We start from the raw sequence: 19,657 nt of genomic DNA, 5'->3' as shown, positions 1-19,657 counted from the left end.
CAGTTCCCCAATAGCAAGAAGTCAAATTTTCTGTCATCTGAAAAAAATTTTTTCACCTGAAAAAAATCAAAATATTCTTGCATCCCAGTGATGACACAATGACATGAATTTTTAAAAATGAATAATAGTGTTACATTCTTAATTATTAATCTATTCTTACCTTCCAATGTTTTGATGTATTTTTTGCTGATTTCTCAAACTGCAGTTAGTCACATCTTGATGTTTTTAATCTAAAGCCTTAATTTCTCTCAACATTTTGAAATGTTTTATTAAAAGTTCCGTAATCTATAGCAGACATCAGAGTTAATGAATATATTTCATGAACCCCGAGCTCTTATATTAGAATGATAAATACTGAAGAGTCTGACCATTTTACTTTGCTGAAGCTGTTATCAGAAAAAGTCAAAGCCCTACTGTATCCACTCACCAACAGTGATAGACTCGTGTTACATCAGTGACTGGGGAAAGACAGGAACTCCGACAGGGGTTTCAGGTAGAAGAAAAAGACGCAATCAGCCAAGCTTTGCAATTGAGAGCACACAATACACTTTGGAGGGGAGCAGAAAAGAGATACTCTTCCTCCTCCTCTCAACTTGAAGGGGTTGTAGGTAGCACAGCCGACATTACCATTTTCCCTGACCACTTTTCTATCACGTACAAAGGAAACAAAGAGAACGCAGAAACCTAAGAGGGTAAGGTAAAGGAAGAAATATGACGTCAGAGAGCATCCTGCTAGGAATGATTACAGTGATCCGATGGTCAGAAAGCAATCCCTCTGCCTCTGCCTTACCAGTCCTGGACGGAGAAGTTTTACGGACAGCAAATTTGCTCCCATGAATGTGGATCTCTTCTGCAGCAGCTGAGACTTGACAATCAGTCTTCTATCGCTATGTGTTAATTTATGAGAGATAACAAGGTTGTCATAGGGATTTCTGAGTTAGCCTGCACCAGGCTGGAGCCAATGTCCCATAGTCTCCTGTTAATAAGCGAACTTAGCAATTTAGTGACATAACTTCTTATGAAGTGCTTACAGTATATATTGATAAATCAGCCTTGGTTGCTTTTTAAAACTTGGGTCAGTTCTAAAAGTAGACAAGGTACCGAAGTAAAATATAATAAGAGATTATACTGAAATTGCTCTTTTTGAGATTATAATACAAATACAATATTTCTCCTTTCCTCTCCTCATGTCTACCCCTCCATTATACCCCTCCATTAAATTCTTTAAACTTGTGGCCTCTCTTTTCATTAATTGTATATAAGGATTTTTAATTCTGTCCTCTTTCTTTTTATTATTTTTCCATTATCATATTTAGGAACTTACATTATCTTATACACTATTTACAAAAACTAATATATTATACATCTATATATTATTTTAACATATAATATATATATGCATTTATGTAACAAGGACTTCCTTCATTCTTACTTTTAAGGTCAGTTTCTCTTTTTCCAAAAGAGAAGTGAGAGAAACCAGTCAGCCAGTTCCTATGAGCATGCATGAACACACACACACACACACACACACACACACACACACACACACACATGAGAGGATTTATTTGGGGTCTATCATGTCATCTATCATGGCCAGCAGGGCATGACAAAGGATGGCTCTACCCAAGGCAGTCTGAGTGTGAGACCGCTTGCTCACATCTCTCTCCTTGAAGCAGAGAGCTCCTCCGGCACCTGGCCAAGATATCATACATACGTCTTCCTGCCTCAGCCCCCAATCTACTGGCCCTCTGGGCTCTAGGTAGGCCTTAGTTCCTAGTAAGTGCACAATTTCTCAAGCCACCAACTCTGGACCAACTTTCTACAAATGAAATTGTGGTGAACTGTTCACATTCAAACTGTAGCGTGTAATATGAATAGAATATTTTATCTAACTTTTCTCTATACATATTTTGAAAATTGTAAGTGGAGGGTTTATGGTTTTAATTCTTTCTAGTGGGAAAGTCTGAGAGTATTGAGAAGCTTACAGAGAGTCCTATTGTGCTGTAATCTTGTTTTCTGTGACTAGAGTTGAAGAAAAAAAAACCACCTTATAAGTGTGCTTGGCAGAAGTCAAATGTTTGGTTTAGCACTCTAGTGTCACTCTGACCCCTTGGTAGTGGCAAGTTTTTGCCTTGTCTAAAATGAAAATGGGGTCATTGATTTCTGATCTTAGGACTTCCTGAGGTCATACAGTGAGCAGGCAATGTAGGTGGGGTCTTTTGGTTTTTCTGTTTTCCAATTGTGTTTCAGGGATTTCTACCACAGGACCCCTGGGTATGGGAAGCACGACCACCAGCACCACCCTCCGGACTACAACTTGGAACCTAGGGAGGAGTACAACGCCATCCTTGCCTGGCAGAAGAAACCGCAGTACCAGTACGCCGTCCCCAGCGATTGAGGTGCTGGATGTTACCACACACCTGCCATCTGCAGCCTCCCAAATCCCAGCGATGGAAGAGAGCTGCGAGGCTGTGGAAGCCCGGGAGATCATGTGGTTTAAGACCCGACAGGGGCAAGTAGCAAAGCAGCCATGCCCAGCAGGAACCATAGGTAAGCCTGCCCCAGACTTCGTTGGTTTTGCTTGGGTTCTTTCACTCTGTGTTCATTTCCTTTTTGTTTTTGTTTTTTGGTTTTTTTTTTTCCTGTTTTCTCCTCTCCTCTTAGTTCCCTCCTTTGTCTTGTTTTTGTTGTTACTATCCATTTTATGTATTCATGTTTGATTATGTTATGAACTCAACCAACCGAGTGCTCCATTGTTAGCATTTGGTAAAAGAACCTGCAGAAGTCACAGGTGAGGACTTAGGAGAAACGCTTTTGAGAAATCGTTTTCCTTTAGTGTTAGTGCTTCGAGCCAGATGACGGTCCAGAGTCAGGTCTTCCTTGCAACGTCCCTGCACTTTCCTTGCATTGCGTTCAGTTTGTCTTGTTTCTCAACAGTGGGTAGATATTAGTAGCAGAAACTGGGCTGTGTAGGCTTCTACGTAACAAGATGACCAGTGATCACACCCTTTATAAAAAAGGAGAAAGCATGAATAACTTGTATGTAGTTGTTCCCTGGTAGCCAAGGTTCCTGATATGGTCATGGGCCTTCTCCTGGGTGCCATCTCCTACTCACAAGCCTTGATTTAAGAACAATCTCCCCCGGTTCTTCCAGGAGATAATTAAGAAACAGATGCCTTGAACCTATTTTATTTCTGCCATATTTATAATATACCAAGGTGCAGTCATGTTTGCCATTTTAAGACAAATACTCGACTTCTGTCATTTGCATCAAACTTCATAATACTTGACATGCCAACAAATATTTGCATTATTCCTATATATATATATATATATATACATACACACACACACACATAATACAATTGATATATGCTCATGTGTTCTTATGGGCCATTTTTTGGACATTATTTCCTTGATTCCTTGAGCTGTGTGGATATGTAATTTAGGTTCCATAATACAGAGTGCTGGGAGCACCAGAGATGGTCTTGTTTTTTTATAAGTGCCCAGTTTAGCAAAGTCCTTAAAAATTTAGCACCCTTCTCTCTCCTATGAAAAGGAATGGGAATACTTGTTTCTAACATTTTCTGGTTCATTGGAACCAGAAAGCCCCGAAAGACTTTCTTCTTTCTTCCAAGGTCAGCTGCTTTTTCTCCAAAAGAGAAGTGAGAGCAACCCGGCTGCTCTAGACAGGTCGTGCAAGCATGAGAGAAAACCGTTATTTGAAAGCAAGCCCTTTACATCCCTGAAAGAGGTCATCACTGTCCTGTGAAAATCGAGGAAGAGTGTCAGTGTAGCGCTTTTGCGGTTCTCCCAGGGCTTACAGGGTACTGCCAGCGTACCTGTGTCCTGATTTCATAGATCTCTGCATTCCTGTTAGATCCCAAGTTCAGGCCTACACATTCTACTTTAACTTTGGACGTAGCTTCCTCACTTTAATCAGAACTGTATTTAGATCCATCCTGTATTACACCTGGGATGGTTTTCTGAATCCTGAATCTAATCATTCTTTTGTCTTAAAAATCTTCACTAGCTTCTGGGATAATAGACCAAGGAGCTTTAAGACCCAGCTTTCTGGCCTTCCCAGGTTCATTAAATAAAACTTCTTCAAGCGGCAGAAGCCCCATTCAAAAGTCTTGAGGTCTCCCAAAGGCAACATATTTCCTCTACCCGAGATGGCCTTTCCCACAAGCTTTCCTGAAAGCCTGCATTGCTAATGTTATCTTACCCCTACAAACAGAGCACAAGCTCACACCAGCTCTCCATGGTCTTAATTCATGAAATTCTTCCTCACACCCATGGCAGTTGCCAACACACTCTTTATTATTATTATTATTATTATTATTATTATTATTATTATTATTATTATTATTGCATTTTTAAATTTACATTTCAAATGTTATCTCCTTTCCAAGTTTCTCATTTATAAACCCCATATCCCATCCCCTGTCTCCCTTCTATATGGTGTCTCCTCAACAACTACCCACCCCTTCCTGCCTCCCCGCCCTGACATTCCCCTACACTGGGACATCAAGCCTTGGCAGGACCAAGGGCTTCTCCCCACATTGGTGCCCAATAAGGCCAGCCTCTGCTACTTATGCAGCTGGAGCCATGGGTCTGTCCATGTATACTCTTTGGTTGGTGGTTTAGTCCGTGGGAGTTGGTTGGTTGGTATTGTTGTTCTTATGGGGTTGCAAACCCCTTCAGCTCCTTCAATCCTTTCTCTAACTCCTGCAATGGGGACCCCATTCTCAGTTCAATGGTTGACTGCCAGCATTCACCTCTGTATTTGCCATGCTCTGATGCAGCCTCTCAGGAGACAGCTATATCAGGCTCCTGTCAGCCTGCACTTCTTGGTATCAGCAATATTGTCTGGTTTTGGTGACTTTATGTATATGGGCTGGATTCCCAGGTGGGGCAGGCTCTGAATGGCCATTCCTTCAGTCTCTGCTCCAAACTCACTGATAAGTAGATATTAGCAAAAACTCGAATTGAATTACCTAAGATACATTCCACAGACCACATGAAGCTCAAAAAGAAGGACGACTGAAGTGTGGATGGGAGAACAAAAATATTCATCGGAGGAGATATGGAGACAAAGTTTGGAGCCAACACACTGTTAAAAATGCTGAATTCTAAAATGGGCCTGGATAGTTCAGTTGTTAGAGCATCAGACTGTCAGTGTGAGGGTTTAGAGTTCAAGTCACTGTTCAGGTCCTGATACTAAAAAACACTGAATTTTTTTTTTTTTTTTTTTTTCCCCTTTTTCCTTTTTTTTTTTTTTTTTTTTTATTAACTTGAGTATTTCTTATATACATTTCTGTGTTATCCCTTTCCCTGCTCGGGCAAACATCCCCCTCCCCCTCCTTCCTTATGGGTGTTCCCTCCCACCCTCCCCCCATTGCTGCCCTCTCCCAACAGTCTAGTTCACTAGGGGTTCAGTCTAGCAGGACCCAGGGCTTCCCTTCCACTGGTGTTTTATTTAGGCACCCACAGGTCAGAGTCCGTGGTCAGTCCATGCATAGTCTTTGGGTAGTGGCTTAGGAAACTCTGTTTGCTTGGCATTGCTGTACATATGGGGGTCCGAGTTCTTCAAGCTTCTTTCCAGTTTTTTCTGATTGTTCAGGGGATACTGTAAAATTCACATTTTGATCATCCATTTTGGAGTTTCATTTGTTCTAGGCATCTAGGTAATTCAAGCATTTGGGCTAATAGCCACTTATCAATTACATACCATTATGTCTTTTCTGTGATTGGGTTAGCTCACTCCAGGGATGATAGTTTCAGTTCCAACCATTTGCCCAATAATTTCACAAAGTTTGTTTTGATAGCAATATTCCATGTGTAGATGTACCATTTTCTGTATCCATTCCTCTGTTGAAGGGCACCCTGTTCTTTCCATGGCTATTATAATCACATATGAACATAGTGGAGCACGTGGTCTTTTTATATGTTACTTTTGGGTATATGCCTAATAGCTGATATAATGTCCAATTTTTGAGGAACCTCCAGACTGATTTCCAGAATGGTTGCAGTCTGCAACCCCACCAACAATGGAGGAAAAACATCAATTCTTTTAATTTGCTATTTAACATTTGTCCAGTTCCATTCACTTTCAAAGCACTGTCTCTGTAGCTTGATAGATATTATCTCAGTACAATTACCTAATTATCTAATTTTTAAATATATATATTTAAATAGGATTTGAGTATTTGAAACATGAATGTCTCTTTCTGTCTCTAGGTGTATCAACTTACCTGTGTCTTGCTCCTGATGGAATATGGGATCCCCAAGGACCAGATCTCAGCAACTGCTCTTCTCCTTGGGTCAATCACATAACACAGAAGGTACATATGAAGCATGTAAGGGAGACTTAGCAGGCTTTGTCTCTTTGCTGTTGATTACTTGTGTTGAAAACCAAATGGGATAATTTTTAAATTAATCTGTAACAGTATACTTTAGTAGAGTTTTCCTTTAATAGAGTTTAACATTAAGAGACAACCTTTACTACCCGATGTGCTAATTTGGGGATTCTGTTGTTTTTAAATTGCAAATACATACTCTAAGCTAGGCATTATTATTTCTAATAAGTTTATTATTAATCTCATTTCTATCGTACTTCAAGCTGGAGATGAACATCCAAGGGACATTACCCATCAAGCAAGAAAAAAAAATCTTACATGCATATGGATTCTTTTCCTCTGGAAATAATAAAATAATGCAGAAAATTCTTCCTCTTGAATCTTGAGCAGCTTGCTGAATGTCGTGTAGCTCGGTCATTTATCAGTGCTAAAAGTACACACATGTTTGATGACATCTTCAGACTAAAATTTGGGCTTATTCAGTTGCAATATGTTGAGCATTTTTAGTATTAATGCACTGTGGGGCTTGGAATTGATTTCATTACAAACAGAGACCAGATGTGCATTTATGCCAAAAGGGCTATGGGATGGATCCTTATTACAGCAATTTATGTGGATTTATGCACTTCTAAAATGCAGAGTCCAGCTATAGCACATTAGCCATGCTGTGAAATTTCTGAAAGTTTTTTTTATTTTGGCCTGAGAAATATCACAAATGATGGCTTTCCTAAAAGCCTGCCTGCACCATTTACTCTTTTCTGTATTTGTTTTTAACCAGGCTTATCCTCAATAATATTCTGTATAATAATCCATAAATACCTACCCAGTAGATCATTAACCGAATGAGCTATAACTCTCTGTGCACTGTCGATCAAGAAAGAGCCCTGGTTTTTACTGACTCGGTGACTCTCGTACATATGCATCTCCACACTTGTTGCTATTCATAATGAGGCTTCTCCAATTTCGGCACTGTTCCTGCCACAGCTTTTACATCCTTTGATTTTATTACAGTGTAGCCCAGACCCTGGGGCATATAACTCTCCCTGGATGTGATCGGACTAAGAGATCAGCAGCGTATCTTTTTACATTAGCGACTTAAAAAAAAAGTTCCCTAGATACTTAGCCCAGGGGTTAATATAAATTCAATAATAATTCACCTAGAAAGCTGAGTGTTTTCATGATAATTTCTGAATATGGTTGGGCTATTTCATTGCAGAAATTACCGGGTGACTTGAACTGATAATGATAGTTAATTTCCTCCTTTCCTCTGCAGCCCTGCTAATCTTAGGACAAAAGAGATAATTCCTTTTAAAGACCAGACAGCTGTTGCCCATTTGATTCATGGAGGAGATGTTTTGTTTTATAATAAATTGGTCTTGTTCATCCAGAGCATTTCTGCTTAATCCTTGTGGGTCTATAAAGTTTAGATATATTATAATTACATTTAAATTAAAGAATGTAGTCAACTGGAATTTATAACAATGATGTAAGTTTATAAAGTGCTCAGAAGAATCTTTTGAGCTCTCTCCAAGAGTCTTTAACAGTGGAGGCTCAGGGAGGCTATACCTTTAGGACCCTCTGAGTATCCACACACTGGCTAGCCTGCAATTCAGCCATTCTCACGTTCACAGCCACATTACTCACTAGCAGGGTCTCTTCATGTTGTCCATTCTTCCTTCCTTCCTGGTTGTGTCTATTATGTCTGCTACTCTGAATATGAAGGACACCAGGAGTTCTTCTGCCAGTCTCCGAACTCACCATACATGTTTCTTCCCCAACGCTCCTACTCTGTTGTCCCCTTTACCATGGCTTTTCCCTTGTTCTCATCACCTACTCCTCTCCTTTGTTATGTTTTTTTCTTCCATACCAGATTAGAAGATTGAAGAAAAAATATATGTGCATGTATGTATGTGTGTATGCATGTATGTATGTATGTATATAATGGCATATTATTCCCTTATCTCACTGAAAATACAGTAGTATCTACCTGTATAGTAAGTTTGGAGTGGACATTCCCTGAAGCATGATGTCTCTCCATCTTACCTTATTTGATTATCATAATATATTCATAGACTATGTGGCTTTTTTCTTATTGTGTTGAAGTATGGAAAATCTAACATAGGGTTGACAGCAGATTCAGTTTCTGGTAAGGGCAGTTTTTATGTTCAAGCAGCTGTGTAATACTACTTTTATAAAATTACCAATCCCATCTATGAAGGCTTTGCCCTCAATACACAATTCATTCTCCCAAAGCTCCATCTTTTAATCCCATTTGTTTCATCTGACACATTTTGTACGTCAGTGTTTACATTGAATCCATCATGAATCCCTTACCCCATGGTTTTATAGGGCTGCTAAGGAACACTTGGGGACTTGAGCAAGAGTTCATTATGGCTGAACTCTAGAGAACAAGACATAAATCTCTTTATCAATCTTCCCATCTGTAAAATAGGATAGATCCTTAATGTGATACGAATATTTGCTTGCTATTAATTAGCACTATTATAGATTTCAAATATACAATTAAAAATCTTGGAAGTTTTATTTAGCTGGACAAAGCAAAATTAATATTTGCACTAAAAATGAATTATGCAATTCTCCCAACAGTTAGTCTAGAAGGAAGAAGAGAGGCAATGGATAATAGTGGTTGAGTCTTGCAGATGAATTTGGATTACTTATATGCTGATTAAGTTAAAAAGTGAATTTTATGTGACAACAGAGATTAGATTGCATTTCACTAAGAAAATTATGTTATAAACTTATTAAGAAATTTGTTATAAACACACTAGTTAGGATTCCTCTATGACAATTATTTTTAATAAAAAAGTACAATGTTGAAGTCAACATTTTGAAAGTGGAATTTATATTTTCTATTTTGCATACCTTCAGAGTGCATTGTATTGTATTATCTCGATAGTCGACTATTTCCATTTTAGTCTGTAATATCGATCCTTTTAAACAGCTCCCATATTCTGTGCAGGCTGAGTGAAGAAGAACGCTTCCTCCTGCTTGGCCTGTTCCAGCAATTATGTGAAAAAGATCTGGTTGAATTGTCACAGATAATGGTTTTGTTTTCTTCACGATAAACTCAAGGTCCCTTTATTTTGTTTCTATATAAGCTTCTGGCAGATTGTGAGATTATGTGGTATTTTCCTGGGTTTTCAGAAGATGAATATGAGTTTTAGATATAATTTTAGCACTTTATAATACAAATTAGTCCAGTTATTTTCCCCAGAATATCAGGTTGAATTATCCTAGTTTCTTATGGGCCCTATTTTAACTTTCTTAAAAGAATAGAATAAGAATAGAACTAAGATTAGAATGCATTTAAATCACTTTTTAATCTTAACAGAGATTGTGGGATGCATTGGTTACTAGTCTCTAGAAACAGAACCAAGAGAATGATCATATGTACCAGAAAGGGATGTAGTAGATTGACTTACACAGTAGGGGATTTGTGGTCTCGCAATGGCTGTCTACACACTGGAAAAGACTGAGACCTTAATAGCTGCTTAGTCCATCAGATTGACACTAGCTGTCTGAGGATGGATGCTTCAGCAGCTCCAAACTGGAGCTAAAGGTCTGGAAGGTTCCCGGTGAGCTACTGCTCTTTAGTCCACACTTGAAAGCCAAAGAAGTTGTGTTTCAATGTCAGAGAAGTGTGGCCACCATAGTAGTAGCAATAGCATAGGTACACTCACTGATGGGACAGAATGGCAGACAAAAGCAACTTTGCTTTGTCCTTGGACTTTGTTTCTGGCCACTGTGCACAGGTACTGCTCACTCAGGAGAAGAGTTTCCATAATCCCTCCTGGACACATCCTCACACACCTTCCCAGAGTAATGTCTATTGGTTGATTATAGATTCAGTCAAGCTGCTGATCAAAATTAACCAACCCTTCATGGTTTCTAAAACTTCAGACTTACTTAATTTACTTAAATTTCTTACATACATGCATTTGGTTCGTATATTCACTTGGCTCAGATATACATTAGAATAGGTAGAGCACTCAAAGAAATAGTACATTACTGTGCAGTAATGTAGCAAGTAATTTCTACATATTTTTTAACTCCTTATCAATGGTTGATAAATAAAACCCATAAAAATCTTGAAGGTGGTTTAAATTTTAATTAAAAATTGCTTTTGCTTGTGTCAAAGGTTAAAAGGGTTCAGTGTACAGTATCTCTTTGCTCATAACTTTAATGGTAAGGAAAGGCAGCTAGTCTCCTCTTTACTGATTAAGTCCTGTGTATAATCCTACCACATCAATACAGGCATTAATTTACAAATCCTATAAAATTCATGAAATTTCTCAGTATTTGAATACATACATATATATATATATAACTTTATTAACAGTTAATGAAAAAATACATAAGAAGCATTATAATGACTACTTTAAGCAAGGAAAAGGTTGATTTCTAACATGGCTCTACAAAAAAATAACTTGAAGCAGGTTAAAAATAAGTATGCATTTTAATATAGAATGAAATCATCGTAAGTCACAGTGACTAGAAAGAGAAAACTAAGGTTATCAGAGCGATCCTTCAGGTGCCAGTGAAGAGAACATGAGCGGAGAAGGTCACCAGGAAAACGTGGTCATGAGTTTGAGCTCAGCTTGTGGGAGCAGTGGGAAGACCCAGCCAATGGTGTTGCTGTCCAATAACGTAAAGCATAGCCTGGGTGGAGCACATCCCTCACCTCCCACTCCTGAGAGTGTCTGTGAACATTTTTCTTCAGCCACCACTCCCTGCCAACACTCTGCAGCCTGCCCCACCCCCAGGTCATCCCTGCCTCCTTCCATTTTTGATTCTGCTTATGCATCTTTTGAGATGTCGTCATTCAAATGCAAATCTGGATAGCACCTTCCCAATTCCTTCAACCTCTTCAGGAACAGCCGCTTCTTCTACTTAGAGCTCACTTCCCCAGCTGTCTAAACTCTAGCTATAGTACCCTAAGTGCAGCTAGCCTTAGGGCTTCCAGCTCCTCCCTCCTACTGACTGATCCCCCTGCCTGGAATCCAGCACCTGCCTCTATTTCTAATCTCTTCCTTTCCACAGCATTTCAAAGGAAATCGTCCTCAGAGAAGCATTTCCTAAGTTATTTTGTAACCTCACACATTCCAGGAAAAGTTCTTACTAACAATTCTACTTCACATGGTTTCTGCATTCCATCCAATAAAACTAAGTTTGTGTCGAGATAGGTTTTTTAACTCTTTCTGCTGCTAGTAATTAAGACATTTAAACAGATAATCATCTTTTTCACTACTATATCCACAGATCTTAATGCAGTGGTACAGGAGTTTAAATCATGGGGCAAGGGGTGAAGTTCAGTGGGAGACTAAGGACTCAGACAGAATGAGGCCTTATGATTCAGTCCCTCAACCCATTAAAGAATGCAATGATTAATGTGCTTATTAAAGATCAAGTGTGCATATAGGTTAAATGAACTACTGTGTTCATGTTAGAAAAATGGTAAACACATAGATTGATAATAGATGATAGATGCAGACAAACAGAAATGAATAAACAAACTGATGGAGTTAGACATATTTTCCTACCTAAAAAAAAATTAAATAGATAGCTTTAAGTATTCATGGATATATGCGATTTGTACTAGGCAGAAATTTTTACCAGGCTAGGCTCAAGAAGCTTGTCTTGGGAACCAGCACCTTAGAGAAATGTCAGAAGTAAACAATGCCTCTATCAGTGGCCCAAGAATGGAAAAAAAAAAAAAAAAAGAAACTACTCAACCAATTAGCTTCATAACTCAGGGTGGAGTGGCTGGTGACCCAAGCATGCGTTTAGTCAGCTTCGTCACAGTGATAAAATATCTGACAAAAATCAACCCAAAGGAGCAAAGATTTATTTATACATGCCTGCGGGTTAAGAAGTCTCTGTCCATGGTATTTGATACCATGACACATGGTATGTGTTATCAGTGCTTTGGTTCCAAAGGGAAGCTGTCGACTAGGGCCTCAGGAACGTGTGGCAAAGGAGATACTCATCTTGCTCCCAGCCAAGAAGCAAAGAGAGAGGAGAAGCCCTAGCAGGATGTACTCTTCCTGGGCCCACTTCCTGTGACTTCTTTCCTCTTCCCATACCTTGCCTTGTAGTTACATCACCTCCAAATTCTGCCACTAAATTCCAAGTCCAACACTGTGGTTCATGTTTGTGATCACAGCTCTCACCAGGCAGAAGCAGAAACCTTACAAGTTGGAGAATAGTCAAGGCTCAGCACTGAGATCCTGCCTCAAAAGCAATATATTATTTAATCCCTGATGAAGGTAGAGTCCTTGTGACCTAGTCCCTTTACCCCAGTGTCCATCAGCTGCCGATGACACCTAAAACTCAGGAGTCTTTGGGGGCTATTGTATATCCAAATCATGATAAAGGGTCGTTGTAGTAGTAAGGTAGAAAAATCACATAGTAAACGGAAGAAATACTTGTGTCCTTTCTGGGATTAGATGTGTGCATCCGTTCCCCACCTCATTGCTGTGACAACAACTTAAGAGAAGAAAGGTTTATTTTGGCTCAGGTCGGGAATGGGTTCCATTGGGATGGGGAAGGAATGATGGTGGGCAGATGGTTTCATGGCGGTGGGCTCAAGCAGAAAGCAGAGTGAGCTGGTACTAGAACTGAGTTTTCAAACATTATTGTCTTTCCCAGTAACCCAATACTCCTATCAAGGAACATGTTCTAATGATACCATCGCTTCCAAGGCAGAACCAACGGTAGTGGACCACGTGCTAATGGGCATTTCACATTCAAACACTCAAAGGCAAATGGTCCATCCTTCATTTCTCAGGGATATTTTTGTGTGTGATTTATTTAGTTTTAAGGCTCAGTGAGACAGAGATAGAGAACAGAATTTTTATTTAATTTTTTTTCCCTCACAACTTTCACAGCTTCTAGTCTCGGTGTTCGTGTGTGAAGTGGAATTGTTTTCTCTCCATAAATAAAGAACTCTGGGTGTACCTTTTTGTTTGTTTTATTTTTGAGAGGGTTTCTCTGTGTAGCCCCAGTGGTCCTGGAACATAGAGTAATCGTCTCCATTCTGCCTCCCTAGGGGTGCGTGCTACCTCACCCTGGTTAAGCCAGTATTGTTGACAGTTAGCTATGGTTACTGATTTGAAGATAACCCATTAGTGATCTAATGGCTCTATGACTGCATTGTTCTCTTAACAGTTCTTATATAAACAGCAGGATCATTCACCATCAGCCTTGGCTTGATAATCTTTTGTTTTAATGCTTCACAATTATACATGAAAAACTTAAATATTTATGTGCTCAAACATTAACCCTGTTTTCATTTTATTCTTAAACCCAATGATATAATAATATTGAAGAGTATGATTACACAGTCCACTCCAGAGAAGATTGACAGGTGTTTTTACATATAAAGATTTGAAAGAGTTATGAACCCATTACATTATAGTAGGTGCACTCTATTTCTGTTCGTTTAATTTTATATAATAATTTCTGCAAAATACTGATTATTAACTTTAACAATAACATTACCAGTAACAATACTTTAATATCTTTATATATATTAATATATAATGTATAATGTTAATGTGTATTACATATGTTTATATTCATAGTTATTGTATATTTATAGTATAATATATTTGTAATATAATACACATATTTATATATTTTTTAATTTAAATAACAGCAATAAGGATTTTTCTTTTATTTCTGAATTGTCAAGCTTTGGTATAGTTTAGTATATTTATATAGATATATACATAAACACAGAAATTATAATAACATATATATTTGAGATATTTTACTGGTATGCTTCTAGCAGTGTATCTTAAAGACTAATGTCAACAGCATTACTCTCCTTCATAATTTTACAGATGCTTGTGAGCCACCATGCGGTTGCTGGGAATTGAACTCAGGACCTCTGGAAGAGCAATCAGTGCTCTTAACCACTGAGCCATCTCTCCAGACCCACCTTCTTCATAATTTTAAACTGTTGACATTATACATTTATAATTGATTGGTTCTAAAAGGTCATAACTTCTTTTGGCCTTGGTCACAAATCTTACTTGGATGTCTTTGACTGTTTACATTTTTGACATCTGAGATTGTTTCTTATATCCAATAGGAGTAAGAGTCAGCATTAATATTTTGCTCTATACAGTTGATGGGAGTAATATTCGTTTTCATAATCTTAACACTGCTTGATATTATTACATTTCGCCATAGTTTTTCGTGTGTGTGTGTGTGTGTGTGTGTGTGTGTGCATGAATCTGGATGTAAATTAAGCAGATGTTCCAATCACTTCAATTTGTTTATTTAAGGTTTGTTGTCATTTTGGTTTTGATTGTTTGGTCCTTCTGTGCACATGAAGCATCCCCGAGTGCACTCTATTTCACTGACTACTCTACTCTGTTTATGTCATCCTGAATAATCACTGGGAGACAGTTTATAAAGATTTTTGTTTGTTTGTTTATAATCTATACTTCAACATAACAGAATAAGAAAACTAATCTTTAAATAATGACACATATATATTCAACTAGTGAGGGGTATGTTATTGTTTAGAAAGATAGATATGACTCTCCCTGGAAAGTGGAATCTATAGAGAAAAATTTGCACTATATTCTTCTATATTGTGAAAATGAGCTGTAATATTGTTTTAGAAATTGAAAATGCCATTTAAATTTAATTTTGCAAATTAGAAAACATGTAATGAACATTACGATCCAGGAAGTGGGTACTTATTTACCTCTTAACATATTTCTCACATCATTTTTTTTTAGATGTTTTAACTGAGTACAGACATGGGGGATAATGGACCACTCTATATGTTAGACAGCTAACTAGAAAGGGGGATGCATTTGCTTGGCCCTTGTTCTCCACAGGATGCCTCAACCCTGACCTTGCACTTGAGTTCATTCGCTCTATCTGTAACTTCTAGATATGTGTTCTGTGACCAGTAGATCCAGTGTCTTGCACCCTCCCAGTGTCTCTCTTGTCCTGAGCTGACTTATTGTCATGATCTCATTCTAGTATGTGAAACTTTGTGTGAATTCTTGCACACGGTACTTGGCAAAGGCCCCACGATGACAACAGGAGTTTCACATCATGGTCTTCGTCTGTCTCTATTGGCATCTCTCATCATTCTTAATGAGTGAATTTGTGTTCCTCTTTTCTTGTCTCAAGCTGTTTAGTATATTCAGGAGATCACAGAATATTATCCTTAGTTCCTTTAACATCTTTAGGTCTCACCTGATTTTTACTTTTTTTTTTTTTAAATAATGCATACAAAATAATCAACATGTTTCAGAAAGCAGAAACACAAGAATCTAGTGAGTAATTGGCTACTCGATGTATTGGGAGAAAACGTGAAAACTTAAGCGTTTTGCAAAAGCAGGGGTTTTATAGAGAGTAAATTTCACAGATCTTAGAAACCTTAGCATTCACTGAGCTCACTAAATGCTCATCTTGGCATGAAGGAAACGTGGACAGCCTCTGAGAATAGAGATTAGGAGCCCACGAGACGCTCTCATCAAACTCCAATTTACAGACTAACAGAGAAAATAGTGGGACACACCTCAGACTTAACAACCCGAATGACTAACTGAGGTGACAAATAATCTTTAGAGGGAATTGTCCACAAAAATCTCCTTAACGACAACACTTTAAAGTCAGGCTTTTAAGAGAAGAATGAGTGATCAGGAAATATTGTGGAGTGTCGTGAGATAAGAAGAGCATTTAAGAACTGTTTCTTGCCTCAACTATTTTACTTTTGTACAAAAGGGATTGTTAAAAGAGACCAATGAAAATACTTACGGAAAACATTTGTTTTTCCTTTCTATTTAAAAATAATAGCTGAAATCTGGAGAAACGGCTGCCAATATTGCCAGAGAGCTAGCAGAACAGACCAGAAATCATTTGAACGCCGGGGATATCACCTACTCAGTTCGTGCCATGGACCAACTGGTTGGCCTCCTGGACGTACAGCTCAGGAATTTGACACCAGGGGGGAAAGACAGTGCTGCCCGAAGCTTGAACAAGGTGAGAAGCTCATCTGTGTCTGCCTTTCAGTTTGCAGTGAGACAGTCTTTAGTTTCTGTTCTCTCCAATTTCGTTGTTCAAAACCAACCAGTCCTTACATTGAATTGTCTTAACTACTTCACTGTAGTTGTATTATGATCTTCTTTGACTTTTAATTTAGAGAAGTAGGTACCAGTCTCACCATGTGCATTTTGTGTTTGCAATTCGACTTTTACTAGTGCTTTCTCAACTTTTTTTTTATGTTAAATTGTAGCAAAATTAGTGTAGGTCCACGCAATTGGTTATTGTTTCCTATAAACTCCTCTTTGAAAATAGTAGATTGTTTAATGACTGTTTAACCAGAAAGTAGATATTTAGGAAACATTAATAAAAGCATATTAAAATCCATTAGATTCCCTCCCACCCATTGGATGTTTTTTACTGAGATAACTTAACCTAGTTAAAATTACCTTTAAGAACTGCTAGGATAAGAAATGAGATTTTAATACAAGCTTCATTTAGTTTTTAAATGACTCAGAATTTTGTCTCTTAGCCAATGAAATTCTCTGTGTTTTATTTCTGTAAATAAATTTAACTTTAAATAAGCAAATTTAAATATGTGGCATTTGAAGAAATATATTTTAGAATTTTTCATAATTTAATAAACATTTCATCTGCCAAATATCTTATATAAATTAAAAACACAAAAGGAAAACTGCGTATTTATAAAGAATATCATTTATATGTGTAACTAAATATTAAGTAGGAGACTAACGTCTTGGTGTCAAATAGCATCAAATGAAGATGCATACCAATGCTATAACTGAATTCTATGACTTGGACTATTAACATAGTCTTTCCAAATTGAAAATGAAGAAGAGTTCGAGTAATGTCCATCTAAGAAATTCATTTTTAAAACAGTCCCCTTTGGCTGAAAACATCAAAAATAAATAAATAAATAAAGACGTTGTAGATTTGTCGTTAACTATCTTTAATTCTGTCTTAGAGGAGAAAAGTCGCCACTCATTAAAACTGAGAAATGCTTTTCTATAATATCCGTTCAAAATTAAAAAGCCAGATATCTTAACTGAGATAGCCCTTGCTGCAAATTTACCTGTCATGATCAGATACATTTTTAGTCTTTGTTTATTAGATAAAATGTATTAGAATTCTTTTTCACACTGACCAAGAACGTTTTTGGGTCTTTGTTTTGTTTTGGTTTGGTTTTGTCTTTGTTTCCTTTTTAACTTGTCTCCTGTTAGAGTCATACCCAAGCCCCTGATGGGATAATCAACAGTCACCTATGTGGTCTGCCATGCTGTGACTTTAATATGATGTGGCCATAGCTGACTTGATGCTGCTGCTGAATATGGTTGCCAGCTATTCTTATCATAATGGGGTGGGAGAACTGAGTTTTATTAATGTTTCATATCTGTAACATGATTTGTTATTGCAATACTTTGTAACTTATTTTAAACACGGTGTTGATGTCTGAGGCTATCAGGTAAAGCTGGAAATTAATGTCACATTCTAACTAGCTACAGCTAATCAGCTTGCCTAGGCTGAATATCAAATAACGACATAATGGGCAAGTTTCCATTCCCGAGGCTTTTTAATGCTCTCTTTTGTTTCCCATTTGGCTCTCTTCAATTGTTTATATAATGCAGTTTGTCATATGTTCATTTGCATGACGGGCTAGGGAGAGGGGAGGGCAAAGGTTACTCACGCGCTTGCTGGCTTGCTCTCATTTCCGGTGGTTCTTACTTTCTCTGGGGCCTGGAATAGCCCATCAGATTTGCAAAGTCCACTAGGTACAAAGCAATTGCACCCACATTGAAATTCTGGAGGGGACAGAGCCCTACATTCCCGGGATGGGAGTCACTGATCTGAATGACAGCCTTGTATCCCTGACTGCGTTCTTCAGCAGAGTTACCGCTCCCTCACTGAAGAAAGCCCAAATTAGAGTTGGTACAGTAACTAGTAGCTAACTACCCCAAAAGCGTCAGAGCAACTGCTCCCTAAAACTGAATTCTATTTTGCAATTCAAGGCTAATGGCCAAGGGAACCGAATAACACCGGGGGAAAAAAGATGAATCCCCCACAGTCTGATATATAAATATTTGGGTCACTCATTTAAACAGCATGAATGAAGGGTTATTGATTGATTCTTCATTTGGGCACCAGGAGAAAATATTTTGGGCTGGAATACAAACTTGTGTCAACAAAAACAGATTAAATCAAGCTTCTTACCCCACCAGTTTCTAAAATGTTTTCTCTTTTGGCCAAGACTGTCAAACAGAATTCTGTAAGAAATAAAAGCAGCAGCAAGTCAGGAAACGAATCACACCCCGTGAGTCTGAAGTTGTCTGACTTTTGGTATTCGTCCCCTAGGCTTAAATAGTCACAATGAATGGGCATTTCTATCTTCCTTATAATAGAATTTTTGAACGTATGAATGAACACTTCATATGAGCACACGTCAATCATCTAGGCTGTCTTGAAAACCACCCATAATCTCTCTTTAATATAATGAGTTCCAAACTTTTTGCATAATTGACTTAACATCTTATGTCCCCCACTAGTGGCTCATGAATGAGTAACTAACCGGATGTGACCTGGATCATTTCACATGAATGTGTATTGATTTGTACTAATGTCTACTAAATTTATTCAAAGGTTTCTTTCTATCGGCAGCCTTCCACTATCTGTTGTTTAGGTGGGCTGGTCTAAAAAAAAGGGGGTTTGGCCACTGTATTACTGCTGTACAACCTTCGTTTTCTTCTATGAAAGTCGTGAAATCAAAAAAGAAAAAAAATGAGGTGTTTATGTAGATGTTTCCTTTTTATTTTTCTTCTGTCACTAACTTGTTTTTTCTATTCTGTGTTTAATCTGCTGTCTTAATGGATTCAGCTTCAGAAAAGAGAGCGCTCTTGCAGAGCCTATGTCCAGGTACTTTCTGTGTTTTTATAAATGTGTACAGTTGTGAATTGTCTCTGTTGGTGATCATGTGTCTGGGCGTCTGAGGAAAAAAAGATAATGTGCCATTTTGAGGTAAAGGAACTTCTGAGAGTGCGTGCAGGGTGGGAATGGAAAGAATGTGTCTGTGGTGAAAAGGAAGTTGGTGACTCCACGTTCTTTAAAGCCCGAGGAATGTAGACTACAGCGAAGGTAAGGTGCAGGCTGAGGCATGCGCACTGTCCTGTCAGGGCTGAGTTTGGTGTAACACCTAAGTCTCCGTTCTTTCGGAGTCACTGGGTAGATTTGATTTATCCACTGAATTGTCA

General features: G+C 38.1%; 1 protein-coding gene across 20 annotated transcripts in view; it reads left to right on the top strand.

Annotated features, from left to right (window-relative positions):
- Adgrl3 (adhesion G protein-coupled receptor L3) overlaps nt 1-19,657 on the top strand; it is a 492,285-nt gene that overhangs the window by 314,978 nt on the left and 157,650 nt on the right. For 18 of the 20 annotated variants that reach the window (XM_032916815.1, XM_032916807.1, XM_032916802.1 and 15 more), the window contains 4 exons: nt 2,251-2,550; nt 6,244-6,347; nt 16,209-16,394; nt 19,284-19,322. In XM_032916815.1, the coding sequence (XP_032772706.1) occupies nt 2,251-2,550; nt 6,244-6,347; nt 16,209-16,394; nt 19,284-19,322 (629 nt within the window). The remainder of the gene's footprint in view (nt 1-2,250; nt 2,551-6,243; nt 6,348-16,208; nt 16,395-19,283; nt 19,323-19,657) is intronic. The other 2 variants (XM_032916818.1, XM_032916798.1) reach the window with 1 other exon arrangement.

This window comes from Rattus rattus, chromosome 11 (assembly GCF_011064425.1).
Source record: "Rattus rattus isolate New Zealand chromosome 11, Rrattus_CSIRO_v1, whole genome shotgun sequence".
NCBI classification, from domain to species: Eukaryota; Metazoa; Chordata; class Mammalia; order Rodentia; family Muridae; genus Rattus; species Rattus rattus.
This window is presented reverse-complemented; position numbering and strand designations above follow the sequence as displayed.